Source organism: Aethina tumida, chromosome 5 (assembly GCF_024364675.1).
Source record: "Aethina tumida isolate Nest 87 chromosome 5, icAetTumi1.1, whole genome shotgun sequence".
NCBI lineage: Eukaryota > Metazoa > Arthropoda > Insecta > Coleoptera > Nitidulidae > Aethina > Aethina tumida.
In genome coordinates this window covers 1402946-1428343 of record NC_065439.1, presented here as the reverse complement: position 1 = coordinate 1428343, position 25398 = coordinate 1402946, and the positions used below count along the sequence as shown (strand labels likewise).

The 25398-nt window shown below is 26.9% G+C and overlaps 4 protein-coding genes across 4 annotated transcripts; 2 read left to right on the top strand and 2 right to left on the bottom strand.

Annotated features, from left to right (window-relative positions):
• Window positions 1-396: 396 nt before the first annotated feature.
• On the top strand, window positions 397-1223 carry LOC109598919 (putative lysozyme-like protein). The gene has a single exon (XM_049967684.1). The coding sequence runs from the start codon at window positions 405-407 to the stop codon at window positions 1221-1223; it is 819 nt and encodes a 272-aa protein (XP_049823641.1). The 5' UTR covers window positions 397-404.
• Window positions 1224-7145: 5922 nt separating this feature from the next.
• On the top strand, window positions 7146-8028 carry LOC109598893 (uncharacterized). Its single transcript, XM_020014797.2, has one exon. It carries the CDS (start codon window positions 7146-7148, stop codon window positions 7923-7925), a length of 780 nt encoding a protein of 259 aa, XP_019870356.1. The 3' UTR covers window positions 7926-8028.
• A 1522-nt stretch (window positions 8029-9550) lies between these two features.
• On the bottom strand, window positions 9551-11641 carry LOC126265548 (putative ankyrin repeat protein RF_0381). The gene has a single exon (XM_049967324.1). It carries the CDS (start codon window positions 11639-11641, stop codon window positions 9551-9553), a length of 2091 nt encoding a protein of 696 aa, XP_049823281.1.
• A 9288-nt stretch (window positions 11642-20929) lies between these two features.
• On the bottom strand, window positions 20930-21861 carry LOC109598892 (uncharacterized). The gene is made up of 3 exons (XM_020014796.2): window positions 21673-21861; window positions 21470-21614; window positions 20930-21421 (listed from the first exon to the last, which is right to left on the bottom strand). The coding sequence occupies exons 1-3, from the start codon at window positions 21856-21858 to the stop codon at window positions 21003-21005; spliced, it is 750 nt and encodes a 249-aa protein (XP_019870355.2). The 5' UTR covers window positions 21859-21861; the 3' UTR covers window positions 20930-21002.
• Between the last annotated feature and the right edge of the window lie 3537 nt (window positions 21862-25398).

Here is a 25398-nt window from a genome sequence, read left to right as displayed (position 1 = left end):
CGGTATCGGTGGAAATTCGGCGCATCCTGCAATCGACCCAGTTCGCCATCTCGGATTGGCGAGTGCGGCATCCTCGTCGAAAAAAAAAAACGTAACCCGTATGTGGAACAGATAATCGCGACATCCTAGATAATATGGAGCATTTTACTTACTTTCATAGTTTCCACGCATTTTTCTAATTGGCCACGGAAACAAGTATCGATGCTTGCGTGGCGGCGTTAAAGATGCGGCCGCTGATTGCCGTGCATCAATCCTTCGTTCTGCCGGTGGTTATTTGTGGGGCAGTCATGAAATGATAAACGTAAAATACGATTACACGTTATTTTTATAATGCCACCCCGCTAACCGGTATATAAGCCGGAGCCGGCACGTTCCGTTCATCACATCAGCGGAAGCGTTCCGACATGTTCAAGATAGTGGTACTGTTGGCGGCAATCGCGTCCACGTTGGCGGAACAATCGAACGAAGTGCCGGGCAAGGACAGTGAGACGAGTGATGCGAAAAAGTCGATATCCCGCGATTGTGCCAACGCCTACACCGCCACCTGCCTGAAGCTGGACATCGTGTCATGGGTGGACCGGCTGAACGAGGAGGACAGCTACAGTGTGGTGCCGGGTGTGACGGTGGTGCGCGAGAACGGCAGCGCCCGCTCCAACACCGCCGACATGGTGGCGGAGCTGGCCCGCGACTTCCCCAACGACCCGGCCGCCAGGCTGGACGCGTTCATGGTCAAGAAGATCACGTCGTACCTCAACAGCCACTCGCTGAGGCTGAACTTCTACGACGCGGACGGCGAGGTTGAGAGCGCACGTGGAGGAGGAGGCGGTGGCGGAGGACTGGGCGGAGGTGGAGGAGGTGGAGGAGGAGGCGGCGGCAAGAAGAAAGGAGGCGGCGGAGGGATGCACTTACTTTTGGCCGCCGGGGGGATGATGAAGGCCATGCTGATGACTTTGGCGTTGGGTGGAATCGCTGCTATTGCTGGCAAGGCTTTGGTGGCCGGTTTGATTTCGTTGCTGCTGTCGGGAATCATCGGCCTGAAGTCCCTGACGTCCGGTCACAAGTCCACTACCTACGAGATCGTTTCCAAACCGGTCTACTCCCATTCGAACTCGCATTCCGTCTCCCATGAGGAACATGGGGGATATGGACATTCGTCGTATGGCAGAAGCTTCGATGTACCACTACCTCTTGGTCTCCAACCAGATTACAAACCACCAAGTTAAGACTCACATTAAAAAACCGTTGTTATTTATTGTATTTATGAACAAAGTTAAATAAAACATTTATTTGGTAACTTGTTTCCATTATAATTGCCCCAAATAACCAAAACATCACCTACGACAACTCAAGAAGAAAATTTGCCCGAAGAAACCAATGGTTATGGTCGCTTAGCCAAATTGACTTGAAAATTGTTAATGGAAGCGCATCGAACGGACACATTCCACGCCTTAACAATCTGCGAATCCATTACTTTCACCTTTTTTGAACTAAAACGTCCTGATGTAAACTGGAGCAACTATAATTGCCATTGAACTTGTAGCGACACGGAATAAAATAACGTTTCACGTTCGTTTCCATTAATATTATTTACATTTTAATATTGATTCGTGTAATAAATTAGTCGGTTGCGTTTTTTATAATATAAACCAGGATAATGCATACCAAATTTATTCCTTATTTTTAATTAATCATTACTGACTTATCTAAATAAATATATAAATTAATATAAATAGACAAACAGTTGTAACACATAACAATGATATGAGCAATTTTACAAATAGATCGCAATTAATGAACTACAGAATCTACTGTGGGTTAAATCAAATTGAATAACTGAACAAAAACATCAATTAATATCTGGTGCAAAAATTTTATGTATTCAGGTTACAGTTTCTATTACAAATTGGAACTTTTTTTAATGTTCTCTTTGGTATTTTAATTTGATTTTTTATTAGTTTTAATATTCAAGTTGGTTTAAATGCAAAAAATTACATCTAAAATGTGAATAAATTATAGATATTAATCACAAATCAATTTAAGCATTAAATCATCACATAACTAATTAATTAATATACATTTAAAAATTTCTGTATTTTTTGTATTTATATTTAATATGTCTTCACCCCGCCATCTCTCTGTCAGAAGCTCAAATAGCATAATATTACAGGCTTATGTATTTATTTCGTCCCACTATTTTATTTTATATTTATCTTTTATTAGGCAAAAGAAGTAGAATTGCAGTTTATTTAACAAAATCTTAATTAGAAGCAATTTTATAAAGTCATATTACAAAATAATAGAAACAATAAAATACTTTTTTATCTAAAAAATGGATCAAAAGTGGAAGTAAAATTAGTATAAAAATATATACAATATTATATTTATAAAAAAGAAACATTATTATTCTATATTTTTAATTAGAAAAAAAAAAAAATTCTTCAAAATTTATTTAGGTAATTTATTCAATTATGTATTGTGTTAATTATCCAATGAACTAAATTAAAAACAAATAAATATTCCATGAACAATTAACAACAATTTCAACATTTTGATATTAAATTTTTGGATTGTTCATTGAACAATAAATGTAAACAATGAATTTAAAATATAAAAATTATCTCATATTTTAATAAATAAAATGAATAAAATGTATATACACTATTAAAAATGTCCAAAAATTTTGATTTTGTGAAAAAATTCAAAATTTGTTTAGATAATTTATTGTGATAATTATCAAATGAACTAAAAATTCTTAATTAAAAACAAATATTCCACGAACAGTTAACTGATTTAATTGTTTACAGAATGATAAATGAAAACAATGAATTTAAGATATTAAAATTATTAAATTTTTAATATACCTTTATAAATATCTGAAAATTTTGATTTTGTGAAAAATTCTAAAAACACAAAATTTATTTAAATAATTTATTCCGTTAAATATTGTGATAATTATTAAAAGAATTAAAAAATATAATAACAATAATAACTTTATAAGAACATTATTTAATCGACGATGTCAATAAATGATAAATATAAAGTATAATATAGTGGGACGAAATAAATACAGAAACCTGTAATATGCTATTTGAGCTTCCCTCAGAGAGATGGGAGTGTGAGGACGATTAAAATATTTTGTGATTTATTTATTTTATCCAATTAAATATTAAACAATTGTTAATATTTCTAAAATGTATGTAATTTAATTGATTAATATAAACTCCGGAATTTCCCACGTAATATTATTAATTTCAAATCTAATTTATATAATGGTAAAGTTAATTAATAATATGAAAATGTCTTAATTAAAGAAAATGGCGACTAAAATGCGAAAAAAATGGCACAAAATAATTTGAAATGATTGCGAAAAATTAAGCCGAAAACCAATTAAAATCTCGCAAAAGCCGTGAAATTAAATTATTGTACTAAATGAAGATATAATTGTTGCAGTTATCAGATGTACCCGTAAAAGTGTTCTAGAATTCAGACTTCCTTGAGCACTAATTGTAGCAGGATGTTAACAGCGCATTAAAAAAAGAAAAAACTGTAAAATTAACACGTATGAATCCTTAAATGAAATTATACAGTTAAATCTTGCAATTAATTGATTAAGACACAAAAGCGTTAAATAATTGCGCTTCCTCACAATAAACATTTGTTGTGTTACTGTTATGCGAGTGTCTTTATGTTAAAACCCCATTTTATAACTATTAAATAATACTAAAAATTGTATAATGGATAATCTATTGAAGGCAAACATTAAATAATGCATAAAAATGACCGACATATGGATAATGGCCGACTTTAATATAAAGTCCATTGTAATTATTGCTTATTAGTCATATTAAACTGCAATCTGACCGAATTTTGTTAATTATTAATTGGGACATTTTGAATCGTTTTAGAACAAAAAACGCCGGAAATATGTGCACAAAAAAAATTAAAATAAAAACGGGAGAATGTTTAAATTAGTATTAGTATTAGTATTAGTAAAAGTAGGTTAATTTAGTATCAACTATTCTACTTGTTTGAGATACTAAAATAGGTTTCAAACCAATTAAATATGCACAAATAGTTTCTGGTTTAAACTATATATTTTTGAATATTATTGTATTTATTAATTACATGGTAATAAATAAATAACTTAAAACATTAGATTTTAAAAGTGTTGAAAAAAAAAACTATAAGAAATCATAGAGACATAAAATATATTTTTAAGTACTTGTTAATTGAGTCAAAAGAAGAAAAATAAATAACTAAAAATTCTAAATGTTAAATTAAAATTCTTACTTGTCTAAATATTAAATTAAAATTCCTACTTACCTTAAGTTAAAATTAAAATTCTTACTTATCTTAAGTAGGATATTCTAATTTTAAATAAACATCTTTTAAAAGAATCTAAAGGTTTTAATTTTTGTTAACAATTACCATTTTAAACAGAATTTGAGAACTTATATTTTAAAATTTTAGATGTTAAAATTAAAATATTTAATGTACAATATTTTAATTATAAATAATTACATTTTAGTAGAATATTCATTTTTTAATAGTAATTGAATATTTTTAAAATAAATTGAAACAATTTATTAGTTTTTAACATTATTAATGTTCAATAATAATATTTATAATTCTTACTTATCTTATTTTAATTTTAAATAAATATATTTTAAAAGAATCTAAAAGTTTTATATTTATATTAATATATTTTAGAATTGTTGATATTAAAATTAAAATATTGTCTTACCTAATGTAAATTTTTTTAATTAAAAATTATCAAATTATGTATCTTTAAAAATATAAAAACTTATTTCTGTCTGAAATTAGTAGAATTAAAAAACAATTATAAAATTGTTTAATAATATAAAAAATTATTTAAATTTTTCAAATACATATCAATAATTTACATTAATTAATTAAAAATAATATTAAATTAATAAAATTTAAGTGTAAAGGTTTAAAAATTAATATAACAAACCTAATAATTTAAAAATAATAACCTAAATTCTGAAATACCACTTTTTGAAGACTTTTTTTAATTTAGTTAATTCATTTAATAAAGTGGAAAAATAAAATTAGATTAAAATATTACATGTGATATTTATTTAAAATTTATTATAATTAAAGTTAGATGTATTTAAATTTTAAATAAATAATTATATTTTTGTAGATATATATAAAATAAAATATATAGTAAAAAGTAAAATAAATCCACAAAATAAAATAATCTATTAAATTTAAAACTAAAAACTTTTATATTTTTGAAGAAAAAAAAAATTAGGTGAATTTAATACAATTATTAAACTTAATTACTTATTAAACTTATAATAATAATTACTACTAATAAATTAAACATTAATAAAATTTTAAATAATAAAAAAATAATTATTTAAATAATATATATCTTTGAAATTAAATGAAAATTTAAATTATTAAAAATATTATAATAAGAAATTAATAAAAAAACATTTAAGTGTAAAAGCTAAATGTATTTATTTACTTAAATGAAGAAAACTAATTTAAAAATAAAAAAGTAAATTAAAAATAAAATTAATAATTACTTATACAAAAATTGTTCAGGTTTGGGTAAAACCAAATTTTCTAGAAAATTTATATATTCGAAAATTCTAAAAAAGATATATCTAATTTAATAAAATAATTTAAGAAGTGGAAAACTAAAATAAATAATTAATATTTTTTAAATACATTTGAAATAATAAAATTTAATTTAAATTAAGTTTTAAAATTTTAAATAATATAAGACATTTTATTCTTTATAAAATAAAATAATCTATTAAATTTAAAACTATAAAAATGTTATATTTTTCAAAAGAACGAGTAAATTAAATGAATTAAAATCAATTTAACAATGTATTAAATTTTGATAATTAAAAAAATACTAATTACTACTAATAAATAGGACATTAAAAATAGTTGAATTAATAATAAATTAAATAATTTGAAATTAAGAGAAAATTTAAATTATTAAAAATATTATTGTAAAAAATTAATAAAACATATTTAAGTGTAAAAGCTAAATTATTTATTTATATAAATGAGGAAAAAACCCATTTAAAAATAAAAAAATTAAATTAAACTAAAATTTCCAATTAAAAATAAAACCAAATTTAAATTTTCCAAAATTCTAAAGATTTATAATTTAATAAAATAAATAAAAATGAATTAAACTTATTGATGATTAAAAAATGATTAATTACTATTAATAAATTGAAGATTAAAAAAATTTTTAATCCTTAAAAAATAATAATAATTTAATTTTAATTTAAATAATGAAATTTAGTGAAAATTTTAATAAATTAAACTGAAATTTGCAATTAAAAATACAATTTTACAGTCGATTTATATTTTTCAAAAATCTAATTTAATAAAATAATTTAATGAAGTGGGAAGATAATTAAATTAAAATATTACATGTACATAGATACTTAAGATTATTTATTTTATTATTTGATATTGCAGGAAAATGTTGAATTCATAAATCATTAGTTAATAATAGCAATAATTTAATAAATGTGTGTGTTAAATAAAATAAGAAAACAACAGTAAACACGTAACATAAAACGATTCCTTAACACATGGATACCACTAAAAGTGAAACCAAACGTATAATTTACTCACAACATACGACGAACACTTGATTACATATTCATGAAAAATTCTATTATAAAATTCCTTACGTGCTTTAAGGCAATGTGAATATTAAGCGCGGTACAAGAATAAAATAAAACCCACTAAAACTGTTCCACCGCAACTTGTCGCCATTCTGGCATTCCGTCAATTACTGACGGAACCAGTCGGATGAGGGAACCACTGGAAAATCCGCGTTAATCGCCGAATCAAAGTGAGAATAACTGTTGTAAAACAAAAAAAGAAATAAAATGGACGCAATAACTAGATCAGAGATAGTACAAGATACACTTGCTCCTTATGTTCAATGAAATTAACGAATTTATGCCCGTCACTTACGCTCACAATTACTTCTTGCTCCACTAACTCCATTCATCGATAGATGGACGCTAATTTAGGTAATAAAAACCACCTTTTTTTAATCTAGATGCCTGGGTATATAAACTAAAAGAATTGTCCGTAGTGTATCAGTCGTCTTGGTGCATCCACATCAACTAGCAATGTTCAAGTACATCGTTCTGGCAGCGGCGGCGGCGACGTTGGTCGTGTGCGACGACCACACGACCGTCAAACAGGACCGCGGCGACTTCAAGAAGTCCCTGTCGAGGGACTGCGCCAACAGCTACTCCCTAACGTGCCTGAAGCTGGACGTCGTCTCCTACGTGGACAAGCTGAACGAGGACGACAACATCAGTGTGGTACCCGGTGTGACGGTGGTGCGCGAGAACGGCAGTGCCCGTGCCAACACGGCCGACCTGGTGGCCGACCTGGCCCGCGACTTCCCCAACGACCCCGAAGCCCGATTGGACGCGTTCATGACGAAGAAGCTGACCAACTACCTGAACACGCACTCCATCAAGCTGAACCTGATGGACACGGTGTCCGGCGCCGAGACCGCCAGGAAAGGGGGCGGCGGCGGTTTGGGCGGCGGCAAGAAGGGAGGCGGCGGATTGGGCATGCTCTTGGCGGCCGGCGCCATGATGAAGGGCACGCTGATGGCGCTGGCGTTGGGTGGCTTGGCCGCCTTGGCCGGTAAGGCTCTGATGACCGGTCTGATTTCGTTGATGCTGTCGGCCATCATCGGACTGAAGTCGCTGACCAGCGGCGGCGGCAAACAGACGACATACGAGATCGTTTCGAAGCCGGTGTACTCGCACTCGTCGTCGCACTCGTCCGCCCACGAGGACCATGGAGGACACTACGGACATTCGTCGTACGGAAGGAGCTTCGACATGCCTCTGCCACTTGGTCTCCAGCCCGACTACAAACCACCTCAATAGTTTGCCTTGCTTAATTATTTATTTTTATTTATTTATTTTTAATAAATTATTTATTAAATCGTTGTTTTCTATAAATTGAGTATTATTTAATTTTCAATACATTAAATAAATGTTACAAGTGAGAAAAAATTGTTTAATTAAAATAAATATTGTTAGTTTTCTACATAATTCTATTGATAATCTTTGTAAATATTCAAACTGAAACAAAACTATTTAATAAAACCGTCCTGAAAATAATTAATTAATTCTATTAGTAAAATCCAAATTAGTTACCAACAAGTAAATGTTTTTAATATAAATTGAAATGATTTCTTAGTTTTTAAAAATGTAATAATAAATAAATGTTGGATATTAAAATTGAAATTTTTACTTATCTAACACAGATTTTTGAATTTTAAATAATCATGTTTTAGTATAAACCAAATATTTTGGTAGTTAACATTAACTATAATAATTTTAAAATTAATTGAAACAGTTTATTATTTTATAGAATTATAAAAAATTAATAAATAAAACAATGTTTGCTTTTCTAATAAAATAATATAAATGCTTTGGTGGCTATCATTAACAAAAAATATTAACAAATTGAAACAATTTATTAGTTTTTAAAAACATAAACAATCAATAAATTAAAAAATGAAAAAATGACTCAATTTTTTTAATAATGCTTATATTTTTGTGAAATATAAATGACTCCATAGTTATCATTAATTAAATATTCTTTTAATACTGAGAAATAAACCAACTTTTAAAATCATAAAACAACAAAAAATTAAAAATTTCTAAGGATTAAAATTTAAAATTGTTACTTATTTTGTTATATTGATGTTGAATGTTAATTTTTAAATAACTTGAAATAGCTTTTAGAGACATAAAAATTCAATAAATCAACTGGGGGGTAGGCAACCCAGAGTACTCAATATTCCGGTTACAAAATTCAAAATAATCATATTTTGGTAATATATTAATGATTTGATAGTTATCATTAACTGAATAATTTTCAAATAAATTAAAATACTTTAGATTTTAAAAACATAAAAAATTAATAAAATAAAAAAAATTTATGGGTCAAAATTAAAATTTTTACTTGTTTAACGTAGAATAATCTAATTCAAATTAAATTCAGTAAAATTTTATTGATTTGGCAGTTATTATTAACTGATTTTTTTTTTTTTTTTAATAAATTAAAACAGTTTATTAAGTTTTAAAAACAATAAATTTAAAAATTATATGAAATAAAATTAAAATTTTTTACTTGTTTTATGTGGAATAATTTAATTTTAAGTAATTATATTTTACTAAAATATTATCTTATCTTAACTGAATATTTTTTTTAATAAATCGAAATATTTTATTAAGTTTTAAAAACACATTTAAGTGTTTTTACAAAAATCAAAATGAAAAATCAAAGGTTTATTAAATAAATATTAAATAAAGTCTTACAATACAATCATATAAAATTGTGCATTTAATTATCTTAAATAAATGTCATTATAAAACGGTAAAATTATAATTCGCCTTAATTTGTTCCTCTTATAAATATTTGATTTGTGTTTGTTTAGATCAAGTAAATCATTCCTCCCAATAAATTTTTTTGACCTTGTGCTCAGTCTTATTTAATCAAATCAGTCTTGATTAACACCTAAAGAAAATATTAAAATCGCAATATCTTTTTTAACTTCGTTATTTAGATTTCTATTAAAACCTAAACAGTGCCAAACATCTCGTCCTAGTTTATTCTTCTTATGGATACTTGCTCCGTGTTCCACAAGGTATTTGATTAAGTTAGTTGAGTTATTTCTGGCTTCCTGAAGAGCAATCATCAATGGTGTGAATCCTTTTTCATCCTCTTCATCAATTCCATTTGGTTCATTGTCACTTGAACAAGACATTAAGATGTTTGCAATATTTTCTATTCCTTCGTTGTTTAGATCTTTATTAAAACCTAAAAGGTGCCAAACATTTCGTCCTAGTTTATTCTTCTTATGGATACTTGCTCCGTGTTCCACAAGGTATTTGATTAAGTTAATTGTATTATTTCTGGCTTCCTGAAGAGCAATCATCAATGGTGTGAATCCTTTTTCATCCTCTTCATCAATTCCATTTGGTTCATTGTCACTTGAACAAGACATTAAGATGTTTGCAACATTTTCTATTCCTTCCAGATTTTTATTAAAACCTAACCAATGCCAAACGTTTTGTCCGTGTTTATTTTTCATGTGAACATTTGCTCCACATTCCAATAAACATTTAATTAAATTAACTGAGTCATTTGTGGCATGTTGAACAGCAATTCTCAACGGAGTACTTCCTTCCTCGTCCTCTTCATTAATACCATTTCTTTTATTATCACCGAAATAATGCAATAACATTTTAACAAAACTGTTCACACCTTCGTTCTTTAGTTGATTATTAAAACCTAAATAGTGCCAAATATTTCGTCCCAGTATAGTTCTCTTGTAAATATTTGCTTTGTGCTCGACTAAATATTTAACTAAAATGACCGAATCATTATTGGCTCTTTGAACAGCAACCATCAACGGAGTTGCTCCATTTTCATCTTGCTCATCAATATTTCCTATATTATCACCATTAAATGAAGACTTTAATATTTTTAAAACTTCTTCTATAGCTTCTTTGTTTAGATTATTATTAAAACTTAAACAATACCAAATATTTTGACCTAGACTGGTTCTTTTGTAGATATTTGCTCCCTGTTTAATTAAATATTTTATTAAACTAACTGAATCATTACTGGCTTTTTCAACAGCAACCATCAACGGAGTCACTCCATTTTCATCTTGATCATCAATATTTTCTATTTTATCACCATTAAAAGAAGAGCTTAATATTTCTACAACTTCTTCTATAGCTTCTTTATTTAGATTGTTATTAAAACATAAATAATGCCAAATATTTTGACTTAGATTATTTGTCTTGTAAATGTTTACTCCACATTCTATAAGATATTTAATTAGAAAAACTGAATCATTTTTGATAAGTTGAATAGCCAATAACAACGGTGTAGAGCCTTCGAAGTCTTCTTCATCAATTCCATTCTCAGTCAATAACAATTTAGTAACATTTTCTATGCCTTCTTTATTTAGATTATTAAAAGCTAAGAAATGCCAAATATTTCGTCCCAAGTTACTTCTTTTGCCCATATTTGCACCGTGCTCTTTTAAATACTGAATTAAATCTATTGAATCATTTCTGGCATTTTCAATAGCAATCATCAATGGCGTTACCCCATTTTCATCTTCTTCGTCAATTTCATTTAGAGAAGACGTTAATATTTTAGTCACATTTTCTATTCCTACGTTATTTAGTTTATTATTACAAGCTAGACAGTGCCAAATATTTTGTCCCTCTTTGTTCTTCTTGTGAATATTCGCTTTGTTTTCGATTAAATATTTTATAAAATCCGTTGATTCAGTTCTAACTTCTCTCAAAGCAATCAACAATGGCGTATATCCATCTTCCTCTTCTACGTCAATTATTTTTGGCTCCAACGTTTTGGCAACATTTTTGATAGCTTCATTATTTAAATTATCATTCAGAGCTAACCAATGCCAAACATTTCGACCTAGCTTACTTTTTTTGTGAACATCTGCTCCAGCTTCGATTAAATATTTGATTAAATCAGTTGAATCATTTCTGGCTTCTTGAATGGCCGTCATTAAGGGTGTTTTACCATTTTCGTCATCTTCATCCATTATATCTTCTTTATTTTGGAGCAGTTGGAGAACATTACTCAAACCACCGTTATTTAGATTTTTGTTAAGAGCTAAGTTGTGCCAAATGTTTTGTTGATATATATTTTTGTTATAAATATTTGCTCCATGCTCTAATAAATATTTGATTAAATCAGTTGAATTATTTCTGGCACACTGAACAGCTATCTCCAAAATAGTACTGCCCTCGTTATCTTTTTCAGCAATTCCTGTTCTTTCATCATCACCAAAGTTTCGATGACATGTTTTATATATTCGTTGTCTAGGTCTTCATTGAAACCTAAAAAGTGCCATAAATTTCGTCCCAGGTTGTTTTTCTTATAAATATCTGCTTGGTGGTCTAATAAAAATTTGATTAAATTAACTGAATCTTTTCGGGCAAACTGGAGTGAATACATCAACGGTGTGTCTCCTTCCTGATCACCTTCATCAATTCCATCACCAAAACAAGGCAATAATATTTCTGTAACACTTTCTATACCTTCTTTGCTCAAAGCATCATTTAAAGTTAAACAGTGCCAAACATTTCTTCCTAGATTGTTTTTCTTACGAACGTTTACTCCTTTTTTTATTAAAAATTTAATCAAATCAACTGAATCATCACGAACATTTTGTACTGCAAACATTAACGGTGTACGTCCATCTTTTTCCACTTCATCAATTCCATTTGGTTCATCACCAAAACAAGATGTAACACTTTCAATACCTTCATTATTTAAATTACTGTTAAAAGTTAGATTGTGCCAAACATTACGTCCCAGTCTGTTTTTCTTTTGAGTGTTTGCTCCATGGTGTAATAAATATTTAATCAAATTAACTGAATCATTTCGTACATTGAAGGTGGCGATCATTAACGGTGTGTTTCCATCAATATCTCCATCATTAATTATTTGTTTTCCATTATCATATAATGTTGTTGCAACACTTTCCACACCTTCATTATTCAAATTATTATTGAAACCTAAAACATGCCAAAAGTTACGTCTCAGCCCGTTTATCTTGTTAACACTTGCTCCTTGTGCAATTAAGTATTTAATTTTAAATAAACTAACTGGGTCATTCCCTGCACTGTAAACAGCAGTCAATAATGGCGTATTTCCTTTTGCTTCTTGTTCATCAAGTAAATTAAGTCCAACATCCTCGATTATCATGGAGGCAAGCTCTTCGAACTCAGTTACGTTCAAATTTTGTGTCCACACTAAATAATGCCAAATGTTAACGCTTCGTGAAAATCGAACGTCTGCTTCATTCATTATGTAACGTTTGATGAGTTGCCTAGTGGTTCTTCTATGTTTGAAGTTGTACTCGACTGTTTGTAAGCTTAGTTGGGTGTTTATCAAATGTAGTGAACGATTTTTGATTTTTATTGCCTTGTTTTCTTCACTTAGTTTACGGTTAAAGTAGATGTTCATTATTTTTCTTATTTCTTCGTTTCGTTTTATAAATATAATGTGCTCCAGTGGTTTCATGTTGTTTTTACTAGGACAGTTAATGAGGTGTTTTACTTGAGCAAGGATGGTACTGATGTCGTGCAAGATGGTTTCATCGTTTATCAAAATGTTATTAGCTAAGTAGTGCCAAAGGTTGTTGCCATTTTTGTCTTCGTGACGTAGATTGGCACCAAATTGGATAAGGGTAGAAATAAATTGGACGGAAGCCTTGGAATGTGCATATTGTAGTGCCAACATTAAAGCGGTGCCCCCATCATTGTTTGTGGAGTTAATGTAAGTTTGGTTGTGTGCTTTCAGAAAAGTTGGTATCACTGACATGATTATATTGTTGTTATCGTACCCGATTTTTAACGCAAGGTGGTGTAAAATTGTATCTAAGTTTTCGTTTGGGATAATATCGACTGCTCCATTTTCTATCAACATTGATATCAATGTTAAGTGTTTGTCTTGGTTTTTGTCGAAGACATTCCACTCCTCAACTGCAGTTTCCAAAATCGTTGACACGCATTTTCCAGCGTTGTAAGGGTGATTGATCTCAAACAAATTATTTTTCAACATGGCTTCCGCCAACCTCCAACTTCCATTCCGAGCACAAATATTTATTAGAGAATATTTGTCGACGGTGCCTTCTAAATTATGATGAGTTAGTGCTAAGTTTTCGAAATCGGGATTAGTAATTAAGTCGTCAAATTTGTGACAATCTTTCAATGCTTTGAATACATGGGGGTAATCATAGAGGGCAGCAACAAAGATCAGTTCAATTGCACACTTTACATCTTCACAAGTGAAGCTTTTTGGAAAATATTTTAGTAAAATATCAAGTGAGTCAAACGACCTGGACTTTAACGAGTAGTCTAATGGATTATTTTTCCATTTATCTTCAAGTCCAACGTTAAACTTTTGTATTTTACTTACTAGTTGAATGTATATACTTTCAGGAATTGTAAATTCTGTCAGATATTTGATTATGTGTAACTGAGTTGTGTTGTTTTGGAAATATATTTTGTGTATATCAGAATGATAGTGCATGTAAGATGAAGCTACGTGTAAAATCGTTCTCCCCAACTTATCTCTTTCTTCTAAGCACCGTTCATCATCTAAACAAGTTTCTATTTGCACAGTATTCTTTAACAGTACTGCAAAGTGTAATTTTAAATCCTGACAAACAATAACATCAAAAAAGTACTTGACCCTCAACAAATCTTCTTGCTCCAGCAGTCCTTCCAAAATTTCAACCGACATTTTTTTCCTTCCTGCCAGATATTTGGCACAAAGAAATTCAGCATATGTCCTGTGAACAAACTGAGGCATTTTATTGTCGTGTACACCGCTTATGATGAAGCTTCTTTCCTTAACATTTTCCAAATCCGCCATGGTTTCATTCAATTCGTCTTCATCAATTTCAGGTATGTCCTCCAATAAAGTGGGTCCCAACAGAAATCTACATGCTAGTTTGTAGATTAGAAATTGTCTTGCCTTAGTTGATTGACTCAAGTGTTTGTTTATGAATGTGTCGTACAGAAATAGAAGGTTAATTTCATTCTTCTTAGTTAGGAAGTCGTCTATGTTGGGGAAGATTTCAACTACATGTTTAATTTGCAAGGGAATCCCCATGAGGGACTCGTCCACATTTTGTTTAAGCACCCGAATCATTTCTTCCATTTTGTCATTATCTTCGTTGTCGTACTTGAGTTGTAGAAACTCCTTTTGGTCAGCATGAGAGAAAGTCACCAAGGAAAAATGCAGACATTCGCAGTTTTTCAAAATTGCTTGCAACTTATGCGTTCTTGTTGATACAATTACTTGTACACCAAGAGAAGAAAGGAAATTGATTATTGTATATTCCAATTTGCCCTCATCAAACCCATCCAAAAGTAGCACAAGGTTTTCCCGTTTAATGTTGTATTCTATGACACCTTCAAGAAATTTTATCGTCCCTTCGTGAAAGTTGGACAAAAGTCTTGCCAAATAGTTTATAACATTGCTTCTATTACTTTGTTCCAGTTCATAAGCAGACCCCAAACTTAGATAAATTGGTAACTTCCCCATGTCGTACAGTTTCAACCCAAGTTGTTCCATTAAGCAAGTCTTCCCCATCCCTGCGTCTCCAGAGATCACCTTCGTCACGAAGCTGGGCCCCTTCACCAGTTCATTTTCGTCCAACTCCGTCTCCTCCCAATGTTTGTCCAAACCCTTCAACGGCCCTCTGTGGGCGTACATCAGGTACTTATCTTTGGTTCTTTGAAGGCAACAGAAGTTGGTGGCAATGGTGGCAATTTTATCCTTGGTCTCCCTCGCCGACAACTTCGAATTGATGACGTTGACGTTCTGATACTGCGATGGATTCTTAAGGAACTGTTCCATGTCCAGTTTGGAGGGGTCGTGATGGACAACGAATAAAAAGTTGTCTGCCTCAAAGGCTGATTCGGATAACAGCTTTATTTTCAGCCTGCGACTTAAGTAAATCTCCGGCTTATTAATGGAGTTGATGGTTAATGAATGGTTCAAGATCGACAAGAGGATGTGTGGGGTGATTGTGTCCACTGCCCCGATTAAGTTTTTCAAATTTCTTGGTCCGGGACCGACTGTCATTGTTGTATTTTCTAAAAGGTCCACTTTCGTGTTTTCATCAGCATTTTGGAATATTGATGTGCTGTCTAATTTGGTGGCATTTACAGGTGAGCTCTTTTGGTCATCTTCAACAATCATAACGATGGGGCCTTCGCAATTGTTGTTCATCAAGTTGTCCAAGGTGAAGTCGATTTGCTCTTGATAATCTGAATAATTTATAACAATTGGGCTCTTCCCAAGTTGCCAAAGTCCAATAGCTAAGTCTTCAAAGGTGTATGGGTTCTTCTTTGATGATAAACTCTGTTTTATGTCATCGTCCAGATCATCATCAACAATATTATCTTTATAATTATTAATAGTAAATTTTGAATAACTCTTTATACATTGATTAAATAGGCTGACAAAAAATGTTTTGTATTTTTCAGTCACAACCAACAATTTATTATTTTCGAATACTGTTTCGAATAAATTAATAACACAATTGTTTAAAGTGTACTCCGAACTACTATTAAAAATAACTGAAGGTTTTAAAATGCATTCGTTGAGAACTGAGAGGATTTCATTAGTAGTAAACGGTTTGGTCCTGCCAACAACAGATCTATTGAAATAATCGTAAATTGCCCCTATTTGTTCCTTATCTAGTTTTACTTTGAAGTTGTTCGATAACATATTGATGTCTGTAGCAAAACTTTGTTGGGAGAAAATGTGTAAATTTTTAAAAAATGCTGAAGTTTGACTCGGTGATTTTTGATTTTCTAATTGGAATATTTGACCTTTGGCACAAGTATTAAATTTGTTCAATTTGATATTGGATGATTGAACCACTTTCATATTCTTAGGAATGAGCACCTTTGCATTTGAAAAGACAACAACGTTAACTTTAAAACCTGCTTTCATTTCCTGCTGGTACTTTGGTAAAATAATGTTGTTGTAGGCTTTTTCATAGTCCGCATATTGGATGACGATGTTTCCACTGTTAGCCTTGTGTTTCAGTTGCACCAAAGTCAGCTCGTCGTCAGTTAATATAACGATGTCATCGAGGGGTATCAAGTCTGAGGCGTTGAACGTGATGTGCAGATTCTTTCCACCATATTCTTCGTCCAAAGCGCAAATTATGGCAAAATGGGCGAGAATGAGGATTTCGAATCGGTCCCCTAATTTTGCCGCTTTCTGAAACCAGGAATAACCGACAGTTTTATGAAGATATCTTCAGATGACATATTTATATGTTTAAATTATCTGTAAAATAAAAAAAACTTACCCCGTCCCCTTTTATGTAAAATTTGGGAGTTACTTTCTGAAATTGACATTAATATAAAATTAATTTTTATTTAATATATTCAAAAATATTTTATTATTATTTTTTTTAAATTTAAATTAAATATTTTTTTACTCTGAAATTAAGCATTTTATATTATATTATATTTATACAATTTAAATTAATTTTTTATCATTAGTTTAATTTAAATTAAATATTTTTATTTTATTTTTTAATATAAATTTTAAGTTAAATATTTTATTTTCGTTTTTTTTTCTCAATTTATATTAAATAATTTTTAAAAGTTAGATTAATTGTTTTAATATTTTTTAATTAAAATTAAAGATTTTAATTTTTAAATCATTTTAGTTTTTATTTTTTTTTTTAAATTTAAATTAAATACACATATTTTTTTAAATATAAATTAAACATTTTAAATATTACAAAAATATTTTATTACTTTTTTCTTAAATTTTGAATTAAATGTTTAATTTTTTTAATTTAAATTAAATATTTTAATAATTTTTAGTTTATTTTTATTCAAAAATTCAACACCAAACCAAAAACTCACCGAATTATTTGGCTCTGCCATTTTCCATCGTCCTCTAAAAAATAAAAAACCAATTATTTGTAAAATTTAAGTGAGGTGGGGAATGACGAGTCATCAAGTCATGACCTGCTTCTAATACAAACTTTTCTTCAAAAGTTAATGTTGCAAATAATTTCAGCAGACACAGAATTAACTATAAAAATTTTATCTGTAATATTGGTTGGTCAAATTAAAAATGTTGATAGTTAGATATCATATGATTTCTTTGTATGACAAATATTTAATCAAAAATTTGGACCAAAGCCCATTCACCTTTATTGTTGTCAACTCAGTCAGAAACCCCCAATCTTGTTCCACACAGCAACAAAATCATTCACTCCACAAACAAACAAATTTCAAGTTGCTTCAGAATTAATATTAAATAAGTAGTACATTTTAACAAAGAATTTGTTTTATTTTTTTACTTTCTAACGAAATATTCACGATGAAATTGCACATTATCACATTATCAATAACATAGATACAATACAAAAAATCCAGATAAGATATAGAAAAGGTGAGGCAATTGTAATTAAACAATAAAACAGATCAAAGTACCATTTTTGATTAAGAAGATAATAATATATTAGGTTAAATTTTAAGATTTTATTTGTATTTCAGTTGAAAAGCTGAAAATAATAATAAGTATTTTTTAACAAGTGATTTTGAACAAAAATATATGGTATATGATATATTAAGCATATGGCAGACATATGTTACGCCTTAAAGTACTGCAACCCTTTTAACGATTGAACCAAAACCGTTGCAGGAAACTTTCAATACGTATTTATGAAAGTACCGTCTTCAAAATTTATTAAAGTATTCTGTAAATGTTTGAAGGCTAACACGAATCTAATGTTATTGGTACTGCATGACAATTAATTGAAAAAAAATAAACATATCTGTAGTTTGTAGTTAAAAAAGAAAGAACTTCCTCCACAACTTATATTATGATTTTTTATGGAAAAAATTATAGTTAAATTGACCAGATTAATTTATTAAAATAATAATAATAATAATAATAATAAATGGGTCATTAAATTAAAAAAAAAAGTAATATAGTAAACATTTATATATATATATATATATATATATATATATATATAAACAGTAAAAAATTGCATAATGCAGTTGTCTTATTTAACTGAAAAAATTTGGAATTAATAAATAAAAATTAAAAAATAAATTTTTGAAATCAAAATGTAAATTAAATTTAAAAATGTTTACTTACTTTTCCATTGTTTATATATAAAAAAAACTAAAAATTAACACAATAATATATTTTTAAAAATAATAAAAAATGCATTTATAGTAAAATATAATAAAAAATAAATATTATTAATTAATTTTTATTAATATAAAAAACTATAAAACTTTAATTTTAATAAATTCATAAAATTCACAATAATTATTACTAATTAACGTAAAGGAAATAAAAAAATAGATTTTTAAATTATTTATTATTAGTTATTAATAAATTAAACGTAAAAATATTTTTTCAAAAGTAGTAATAAATTTATATTTATTTATATTTTAATTTATAAAAAAGAAATTAAATATATGTTTTATAAAATTATTTAAAGGTAAAATTATAAAAACCTTAAATTATTTCTATACAAATAATAATATGACAAGTCCAGTTATTAAATTAAATAAATTTGTCCCTAATAATATGAAGATTAAAAGATATTGATGGAAATTTAAGAAAATATTTCTAAAAAATTAAATAAAAATATACTTAAATTACATCAATTAACATAAATTAGTAAAAAATATAAAAAAATAAATGTTTATTGACACCCAAAATGTTTAAAATTAATTAGTTTTACAAGATATACAGAAGTATCACTTATAAAACTTAATAATTAATGTTTATTAATTGGAAAATAAAAAAGAAACCAAAGTAATTCGTAAATTAAAATAAATTTTTAAAATATTCAATTGATTTTTCATTGTCATTATCACCATTATCCGTTAATAATTTGTTGAAAGGAATATATGAAAGATTAAATAAATGTTTTATTTAAATCAATCTGTAAATTAAAATTTAATTAATAAATAAATTAAAATTAACAGGTAAAAAATTAAAAAATTATTGTTAGAATATAATAAAGTTATTCAAATAAATAAAATACCTTTGTAAAAGTTGTTAATTAATAATTTATCATTTATTGTTTCTTTATTGGAAAAATATATTAAAAGAGTTGAAATAAAAATAAAATTTTATATGTTAATTAAGGTAAATTAATAAAATATAACAAATATTAATAACAAAAAAATAATGGTTATTAATATTTGTTTTATTTTATTAATTTGTTTTCTGAGTTTACCTTAATTAACATATAAAATTTTATTTTAATTTTAACTATTTTAATGTTATGTAAAATGTTTACACAATATTATTTAATATAATGGAAGTCAATAATATATAAGAATAATAAAAACTGAATAATAATTGAAATAATTTAATAATTAAAAAATAAAAAAGATTAAAATAGTTAATATCAATTTAAGAAAATAAGACAAATATTAATAACCAAAAAAAAAGAAAATATTTTTTATGTAATTTATTAATAATAGTCAAATTAAATTAAAATAATAAAATATATGTAATATATATAATAAACAAATCTAAAATTAAGACAATATAATAATAGAAAATTAAAAAGCACAGAATTAATTTTTACAAAAATAATAAAAAATGTAATTAATATTAAACTAATTGTAAAATTGAAAATGTTTTTTAAAATTAATGTTCCAAAAAAAAATACTTAAATTATTTAAAAACTGAAGAAATTATTATTAAAATAAATTAATTAAAATAATATAATTAATTAATTAAGATAATATAATTAAAAAAATAATATATAATTAATTTAATATAAGATTAATAAAATATGTCATTTATAAATGATGTTAATTAATGATTTATTAATTATTGTTAATTAATTTGGAATATTGACTCACAAAATTAAAAAAAAACTACTTAAATTATGCAAAAACTAAAGAAATTATTATTAATTTGTCCTTAATAAATTAGTAATTAGTAAGAAAATATACTTAAATAAATATGGATACACAAAAATGTTTAAAAATATTTAATTAATTGGAGTGTTAATACAAAAATAATAAAGTGTATCTTTTGTAAATGTTGTTAATTAATTATTTATTAATTAAAAAAAAAATAAAAAAAATTAGTAATTAAGAAAATATAATTAAATAAATAATGATACACAAAAATGTATAAAATTATTAAATTAATACAGGAATAGTAAAACGTCGTTTATAAAGATTTATGATTTATTATTTATTATTTGAAAAAAACTTTAAATTATATTAATTAATAAAGTGATTATTAATTTGGCACAGCATTAATAAAACAAAATCGTATTGTAAAAGTCTTTTTATTTACAAAATAAAATAAATAATCCAAACGTGACGAAATAAATAAATCGGTGACGACGTCATTCAAATTTACGGACTAGACGTGGATGAGGCGGGCGTGCCCGGATAATAGGCCGAGTAGGCCAAATTCTGTCCGTCGCCGTTCGAGCCGGAAGTCCACACCCTGGAATACGGACCGCCCTGGTTGGGTTCCCAACCCGGTTCGTACGAACTTGGCGGAGCCGTCGTGGCGGCGGGGGCGCCGTAAACCGGTGCCGGCGGTTCGGCCGGCGTCATCGACATCATAGGCATGGGCATGCCGGACTTGGTGCACAGCTGGTAGATGATGAAGCCCAGCACGATGGTGATGGCCAGCTTGCTCAGGATCAGGGCTTTCATGGCTTTGAGGCCGATGAGGGCGACGAAGATGGGCATCAGCAGCTTCATCTTCAGCTTGAACAGCAGGAGGATGGGGAAGAGGAGCTTCTTCTTCAGTCCCATGCCGCGGGCTGAAACAACCACCTTAGCAACGGAGCAACAACATTACACTTACTCACATTCTTCCTCGGTTTTGACGTCCAAGCCGGTGACGGGGTTGTAGACGATGTCGGTGTTCTCCAGGAGGACATTTGGCACGTGCAACTTGAATTCGTGGGTGTTCAGCACTCTGGCGACCCTCTTGTAGATGGCTGCGTCGATGTTCTGCAACAAAACTCACGGTTTAGTTAATGGGGTCGACGCAGCTGACGATGGGACACACCTTGGCACTCCTGGCGTCACTCTGGATGCCCAGCACATTGTCCAAATAACCGAGAACGTTCTCCTTGACACAACCGATGTCCGCACAATTGTCCAACACTGTGCTGACCAACTGGTCGCCCGATCGTGGCGTGTATTGGGCGGCGGCCGCCCCCAAGATCACCAATGCAAGTGCGAACCTCAACATGTCGACGGCTGTTTAATCAATGGTACGTTATCAGCTGTGTGGGCGCAGTTTTATACCGAAGACAATGGGGGTCACGGGATCAATTGCGTTTTGATTATTAATTAACGCCGAATTGGATGTGGTTCCGCTACGAGATCCGGTGCATTGTTGGCGTGCCTGCAAAGGACGTGCTCGTGCCTTTTGCTTTTTAATAAGTTGCCAGTGGGCTTTCTTGCGTTTGGAAATTCGTCGCCGTCTTTTCCGTTCGGTTTTCGTTGGTGTTTGCTGATGGTAATTCAAGAAGTTTAGCCAACAGTTGCATTGTAAACTGACTTTTGCCTATTATTACAATAAATTTGCCATTCAGTTACCTCCTATTTACATATACCAGGAAATCAGAATGAATTTGTTTATCTACAACAAAATCTACGATAGATTACTGATGTAAAAACAAAAAAAATCTTAAAATTTGCTAAAAAAAAATTACAAAAAATTAAAATACTTTCATATAAAATAATTGATTCCCAATGATAATAAAAATGAAACGCTCTAAAATAAATTAGCTTCAAATTTAGAAGAAATTTATATTATAAATAATAATAAAATTACCCAATATCAGTAATTAATGTAACACTTCATATTTTCTTGAATTTCTATGTGAAAAAAAATAATAATTATAAAACAAAATGAAACAATTAAGATATAAAAATGTTAAAAATATTTAAGTACACATTCAACTTTAAAAATTTGACTAATAATAAATAAAATAAAACAAATATTTATAAACAAAACATTTTTAAATATTATTTTTTATTACAAGAAATTAATAAAGTTAAAATAATGTGAAATAATTAATTTACTTTACTATTCAACAGAAGTTATTATGCATAATATATTATTAATTAAAATAACTTTAGAAAATAAATGTTATTAACGAAAAAAAAAATATATAAAAATTAATCTTAAAATTATTTTTTATTAGTAATTAATAAAACAAAATAAATTCAACAAAACCTGAATTATCTATATTTATGTAACACATTAAAAATATGATTTATTTTAATATTTTAAATTAAATTACAAATTTTTATTGTAATTTATTAAAAAAAAACATATTATTTAATAATATAAATATTAATAAAGTGAAGATAAAATTAAATAAATGTTTAATAAAAATTTAAAAACTATATTTACCTTTAAAATATACAATGCAAATTAATAAAATATAAAAATTAATTGTAATTAAGTAATTTTTTTAGATTTAAATTATAAAATAAATTTAAAATGAATTTAATTTTTCTATTTTACTACAAAAAAGTAATAAGTTATTATAAAAAATTAATTAAGGCAATACTTAATGAAAATAAATATAAAAAGAAAGAAAATATTAAATAATTATTGATATATTAATATAAGTATAAAATTATTTATTATTAATTTAAAATAAAATAAATATATACTCGTCATTTTTCTAAATTTATTAAAAAAGTATTTGTAATAAATTATTGATTAAAAGAAAATTATAGATTGTAATTATGGTAAAATTAAAAAATAATAAAAATAAAATTAAAAATAATATATAAATTTTATTGAACTTAATTGAAAGTTAATACAAAATTAATCAAATGTAAAAATGGTCATTTTATATAATGCAAATAAAACAAAATCAAAAATAAATAATTAAACAATTGTTGCTAATAATAACAAATAATGGTAAATAATAATGTTTTTATATTTTCTTTATGATATGATGATAAATTTATCATTTATATTTTATTTTATTATCAATTACTAATAATTATAACTAATTTAAATTTTAACAAAGTAAAATTAAAATAATTTCAAATTTATATATTAATAATTATTATTTAAATAAATATAAATTAAAAAAAAGTTAAACTAAACTTTGAAACTAAGTTATAAGGAAACTTTATTTAATTTAATTAAAAATGTTTTTTTGACATTTTATTTATGATAAAATAAATTTATTATTATTTTTTTTTAATTTATTATTAAGTACTAATAATTAAAATTAAATTAATTATTAATAAACTAAAACTAAAAACTATAATAAAAATAATAATTAGTTTTTAAAAGAGAGGAAAAAAATAAAATTATCATAATAATTAAAAATAGATTTTAAAATTATTTATTAATAATAACTATTTAAATAAATATAAAATAAAAAATAAATAATTAAACAGTTGATCCTTAATAAATATATAATTACTAATTAAAAATAATAATTTATTAATATAAATATATTACTAAATGTTATAAAAATGATTATCTAAAAATAAAGGTTGGAGTTATAAGAAAACTTAATAACAATTTAATTGATTAATTATTGATATTTCATTACTGATAAAGTAAAATATGTTTTTTTTATTATTCATTACTAATAATTATAATTAACAAAGTACAAATAAAATGTCTATTAAATTTAAAAATAACAATTATACTTTAAAATCATTTGTGAAAAATAATTATTTACATAAATCTAAAATAAAAAATAGATAATTAAATTGTTGGTGTTTAATAAAAATATAATTAATAATTATAAATTATTATAAATATATTACTAAATGTTATAAAAATGTTGATCTAAAAGTAAATGTTGAAATTAAATTACAAGGAAACTTAATAACTAATTTAATTAATTAATTATTGATATTTTATTTATGGTAAAATAAAAAATGCTTTTTTCTTATTCATTACTAATAATTATAATTAAAATAATACTTAACAAAGTACAAATAAAATTACTACAATAATTAAAAATAACAATTATATTTTACAACCATTTATCAATAACATTGATGAACATAAATCTAAAATAAAAAATATATAATTAAACAGTTGATGCTTAATAAAAATATAATTAGTAATTATTAATAATAACCTATATAATATAATTAATAATTATAAATAATAATATAGTAAAATAAATACATTACTAAATGTTATGATCTAAAAGTAAATGTTGAAATTAAGTTATAAAAAAACTTAATAACTAATTTGTTTGATTAATTATTGTTATTTCTTTTATGATAAAGTATGCTTTTTTATTATTCATTACTAATAATTATAAGTAAATTGATGCTTAACAAAGTACAAATAAAATAACTATAATAATTAAAAATATTAATTATACTTTAAAATCATTTATCAATATTTATTTAAATAAATCTTAATAAAAATATAATAAATAGTAATAATTAATAATGTATTAGTATAAATTTTTTATTAAATATTAATAAAAAATGGAGTGATAAAAATAATTGTTGAAATTAATAATTAATTTAATCGAAATAATTTTAGTGATATTTTATTGATGCCAGATTAAAAAAAACCTTTTTTTATTACTAATTGCTAATAATTATAATTAAATTAATACAAAATAAAATTAAAACTTCTGTAAAAATTAAAAATGATAATTAGATTTAAAATTCATTTAAGTTTTATTGTTATTTTAGTTAAGAGTTTAGTTTTTATTATTAAATATTAATAATTTTAATTATTTTATTCATAGTGTAACCAGAGTTGCCTGCCCGAACCAAA

Excerpts from the sequence above, each read along its gene's own strand:
- LOC109598919 (XM_049967684.1), top strand. The coding sequence starts at position 405 with ATGTTCAAGATAGTGGTACTGTTGGCGGCAATCGCGTCCACGTTGGCG.
- LOC109598893 (XM_020014797.2), top strand. The coding sequence starts at position 7,146 with ATGTTCAAGTACATCGTTCTGGCAGCGGCGGCGGCGACGTTGGTCGTG.
- LOC126265548 (XM_049967324.1), bottom strand. The coding sequence starts at position 11,641 with ATGGATGAAGATGACGAAAATGGTAAAACACCCTTAATGACGGCCATT.
- LOC109598892 (XM_020014796.2), bottom strand. The coding sequence starts at position 21,858 with ATGTTGAGGTTCGCACTTGCATTGGTGATCTTGGGGGCGGCCGCCGCC. Across the intron at positions 21,615-21,672 it reads GTGACGCCAGGAGTGCCAAG|AACATCGACGCAGCCATCTA; the intron begins GTGTGTCCCATC and ends GTTTTGTTGCAG. Across the intron at positions 21,422-21,469 it reads CGTCAAAACCGAGGAAGAAT|CCCGCGGCATGGGACTGAAG; the intron begins GTGAGTAAGTGT and ends TGGTTGTTTCAG.